General features: G+C 39.1%; 1 protein-coding gene across 2 annotated transcripts in view; it reads right to left on the bottom strand.

The window, feature by feature from the left end:
- The window catches only part of rsrc1 (arginine/serine-rich coiled-coil 1), a 136,312-nt gene that overhangs the window by 66,813 nt on the left and 64,499 nt on the right, over positions 1-5,000 (bottom strand). For both annotated transcript variants that reach the window (XM_056440812.1, XM_056440813.1), the window contains exon 6: positions 2,523-2,574. In XM_056440812.1, the coding sequence (XP_056296787.1) occupies positions 2,523-2,574 (52 nt within the window). The remainder of the gene's footprint in view (positions 1-2,522; positions 2,575-5,000) is intronic.

Below are 5,000 nucleotides of genomic sequence, written 5' to 3'. Positions count from 1 at the left end.
AAGTGACCGTTATGGTGGTTGTCTGTTCTTTGTATTTTGCAATCTTTGTTTATAACTGAAAGTCAAAGTCAAAACCAGAAAGTCATTTTAAAAAGCATTAAATAGTAGTTGTGTAAAAAAAATATTGATAAATTGATGAAATTAGCAATTATAATTTAGTTCTGTAATTTATTGGGGGGGGGGGGGGGTATTACTCTTCATTCCTGTGTGTGTTTGCAAAATAAAAAAAGAAGATTTAAAAAATTGAGAAAATAATCAAGCAACAGAAACACAGAATTGTCCTTCTACTTTCAAAATATCGTGAAAAACTCCCCCCGCCGATTTTGTCTCAAAGTTCGACAAAGTGTGTAAAGAGTAAAGAAAAGTTCAAAATCAGCGAAGAAAAAAAAAAAACCCCGAAAGTAATCTCAGCGTCCAACCCGGCGAGCCTTCAGTGAAGCCGGTGTGCGGCTGCTTTATAGATGATCTATAGACGTACGGCTCCTTCACATATTTCCTGTGGTGAAATTAGAGCTCTGTTTTGAGGTGCTGAGACCGTGTGTGTGTGTGTGTGTGTGTGTGTGTGTGTGCGCATGACTGTAAACACGAAGACATCTTTCTCCACAGTCAATCTCTGCCTGTCACATCTGGCTCGCAACTCTACCCCTCGAATACACACTGGAACATATACAGCGCGCGCATGGTGACAACCATGACTTATGTCCTGGGACGAGTGTTTGAAATTAAGCTGCAGTGAATATGGGCCCCGGAGCACTCAGAGCGGCAGAGTGTGCGTGTGCATTTGTCTGCGTGTGTGTGTGTGAGGAGGGATTGTCCAGCTCCACAGTGAAGGCTGCACACATGGGGCTGGAGCTTGTGTAGTTTGCGAAATATGGCTAAAAAGAGATAAAGCCTCCATATTATTCACTGATATATGATAATATCAATATGCGTTGATATTTACGCAAATAGGTTAAACATTGAACGTCACAAAGGAGTCTGGTAAGTCCCAGGTCCTCGTTCCTCGGGCTGCCAATCACAAGTTTCATCACGATGTTGATATTGGATCAATTCTTTGACATTGTCATCTCCCGCAGTACCGTTTCATCCGATTCCCCTCAGGGGGCCTGCATTTGACACGAGACAATATAATATAATGCCAATTTAACACCGTCAGTTACACTTACGTCAACAAAAAAAAATGATTTGACACTTCATTACTTTAAAGACGTGCCATGGGAATTTCAAAATAAAGACATCTCGAAGACGACGATGCAAGCGGAGGATTTCTTTGCATCGTTGATCGTGAGATTGTTTAGACTGATGGATCAATACACATGTTTATGTACTCGTTAGCGTATTTCACAACATGTCTAAACAACACACGGCTCAACAAGCTGCTATATGCATAAAAAGTACAAATGTATTACCATAAATACTCTATAGATACGTGTGACCGCATAACCCTCAGGTGATGTCATAGGGGCGTGTTTATGTTTATGAACGAGATGCAGTCCGACACATCGACGTGGTCACTTCTGTTGACGTGGTCACTTCTGGCAAAGAGTTGGACCGACCCAATGACACCATCACATATATATATATATATATGTATTATATATATATGTATTATATATATACATATAAATGTATTATATATATGTATATATATATCTGTATATATACATATATATATTCGTATATATATATATATATCCATATATATACATATTCGTATATATATATATATATACGGATATATACATATATATACATGTATATATACATATCTATCCGTATATATATATGTATATATATATCCATATATATACACAAATATATATATAGATCCGTATATATCCATATATATATATCCATATATATATATATATCCGTATATATATGTATATATACATATATATATACGTATATGTATATATACACACATATATATACGTACATATATATACACACATATATATACGTACATACATATACGTATATATAAATACACACATATATATATATGTGTACTCTCTGCACCCTCATCCGGGAATATGTTGCAGAATCATTTAAAACTCAAAGAACTGATATACCACTTACTGCTTTTAAATATAAAATGACAAGAAATGGAGGCAGATTCCCCAAAAATTTCTTAAATTCTTTGTAACTATGCGTTTCTTTTATTTTATATTTTTTAACTATATGTTTCTTATATTTTTTTAGTTTGTAACTATGTGTTTCTTATGTTGCTGCTCGTCTTGTCCAGGTCACCCTCGAAAAATTGATTTTTAATCTTAATGGGACTCACCTGGTTAAATAAATGTTTAAATAAAAATAAAAATAAAATATCGACAATAAAGCGATGTGCAACAGTGAGGCCGACGACAGGCCGCACGAGCAATCGCACGTTCTGCCTTTAAGTTAGCGTCCCCGAATGAGTGTCTGCGTGTGAACCACAAGTGTCCCACAATGCAACAGCTCTGAACCACATTGGAACAACAACAACAACAGAAAGAGACAGAACCATCGTCCCGTCTTACCTGCAGCCTGCAGCGCCATGTGCATCCGGACCTTCGCCTGCTCTACTGGAGTCTGCAGAAGAGTAGCCAGCAGAAAACACACAATTAGTCACCAATAATAATGCAACGTCACAATGGACTCCAACATGAGAGTGTCGACGTACCTCCATCTTATATATGTACGTTAATTTAGCTACCGTCTTCTCTCTGTGACGTATGCGTGAGGCCTCCTCTTGCTCTCCGTCCCTAACGTCCGTCAAGATATGAAAAGGGTTTTCGGTGTTCTGCAGATTGATTTTGGGTCGACGGGAACCGGTTCTCTTTTAGTGTTTAAAAAAAATAGATATAAATAGTTGGAGGAAGGTTCATCTGTTTTTTTTGACTGCGGTATGTGCGCTGGTGTGAACTTAGATACGATGACTTGAGTCTTAGTTTTGGTTTTTACTCATGCTGTGATAAACAAAATGTTTTTATTAATTTTTTTATTGTATTTGAGTATTTTGAAGAGCGCTATATAAATGTAATGTATTATTATTATTATTTTTATTATTATTGTCTGTCATTGTTTTATGTTGTATGTCTGAAACTTTGTTTAATGTGCTTGTAAATAACCTTAAATAGCAATAGCCTTATTGGTTTTGATGTATGCCTTTGATATTGTATTGTTTAAATTATTTATAAACGTTTCAATCTACTTCCTCTTAATAGTTAAATCAGACTTTTATTTTGATAGGTTAAAAGGAAGCGCACTTTTATTTTATGTTAAAATGCAAACTAGACGGTACGGCTACGGATGGACAGATGCGCATTTTATAGAAAGTTTAATAGTTTGAATGGACCCGTGTGAGGCTCACGCTCTTACGGTGACACGGTGGTGATTGTTTACGAGTTTTAATTCATATTTATTCACCTAAAGAGAGAAAATAAAGGAGTTTCACCTGCAGTAAGTCTTCACGCCGATTCATATACGGGGATCCGTCACAGTGCTGCTGCTGCTGTCTGGGCCAAGACTCTCTTGTAAAGGAGATTTTTTTATCTCAATGAGGCTTTTCGTGGTTAAATAATTATTGATTAAATAAATAAATATAACTAGCGAACAGAGCCTTGAGCTGGTTGAAGTATGTTGAGAAGGACAGACGCTCATTAACCCAAAGGACCATCTACCTGTTTGTTATCCCATCATTCATAACTTTGCAGGTAGAATTGTAACATATTTTAATATGATTTGTGAGAGTTTTAAACCTTTAAATTGCCTAATTCCAAACATATAATCATCCTGGAAGTGCTTTTTTTGAAATTTTTATATTTTTTCCGTGTGGAATCTTCATTTACTCTTACCCAGTAACACATAGACTGATATGTACACATTGAACAAAAGAACAACATGTTTAAAAAGGTACAAATTTAAAAAATGGTTGAAATAGCCCTAGTGGTCGGAGAGATACAGGCCTAAAAAAATGAAAAGCTCGGTGCTGAAACCGTCCTCGCGGAGCACCGGGGGACAACTTTACCAATCTACTTGTCTAATCATCTGTAAAAAAAAAAGAAAAAAGAAGAAGAAAAAACCTGCTGGTGGAAAACAGAAAGCAACAACATCTCTGACACACCAGGGAGAATCAATGAGGACGAGATGAAGAGGAGATTTAGAGACAAAGAGAGAGAGAGAGGAGAAGAGAGAAAACAAAAGCTGCTGTAACAAGTCTTTGGAGAGTTGGATGAGAGGGCACAGAGAGCACATTGTACACAGATCACAGCCAGAGACTCAACACATTCCCCATCCTCTGTGTGTGTGTGTGTGTGTGTGTGACGCTGAGCGGGCGTGAATGGGGGGAGGGCCTTGCGCTTTGACAGCTGTATTGGGGAGCCGCGGCCCATTTCCCTGACATGCCCTCAAAAGGCTCTCGCTGTAATTCCAATATCACTGCTATTAGATTTGAGGGTCTTAATTGTCAAGGAAGAGCGATGGCGACGACGGGGCTGTGAAAAGGAGAAGGCGAGCGGGCTGCAGATTGCTCTCGGAGGGTGTTTCTTTTCTCTCCTCTCTTTCCACGCTCGGCCCCTCGTTACCATGCAGCGGTGTCGGATTAGAGAGAAATTAAATGCTAATGGCGACGGGATCCCAACCCGCTGCCTGGGAGCATCATTTAGACGACAGGGCCGGGGCGTCTCCCTCCCTCCTCCTCCTCCTCCTCCTCCTCCACAGACAACCTACATCTTCCTCCCACCCAACCCCTTCTCTCCCGTGTACCCCATCCACCCACAGCACAAAAAAAAAATCCGATTTATCAAACTGTAAACTTGTCACTTTGTAAAAACGTCACCTCTTCGGTGGCAGCCGGGGAAATATAATGACCCCCTTTAATGTGGCGATGTCAGGGCGCCGGATTCGAGATGGAACGCACATCAAGGCCCCGCAGACAGACTGACGCACACTTAATGCAACATCGATGTGTGCGTGCGTGTGTGTGTGTGTGTGTGTGTGTGTCAGTATGCGTGTGT

This window comes from Pseudoliparis swirei, chromosome 20 (assembly GCF_029220125.1).
Source record: "Pseudoliparis swirei isolate HS2019 ecotype Mariana Trench chromosome 20, NWPU_hadal_v1, whole genome shotgun sequence".
Taxonomy (NCBI): domain Eukaryota; kingdom Metazoa; phylum Chordata; class Actinopteri; order Perciformes; family Liparidae; genus Pseudoliparis; species Pseudoliparis swirei.
This window is presented reverse-complemented; position numbering and strand designations above follow the sequence as displayed.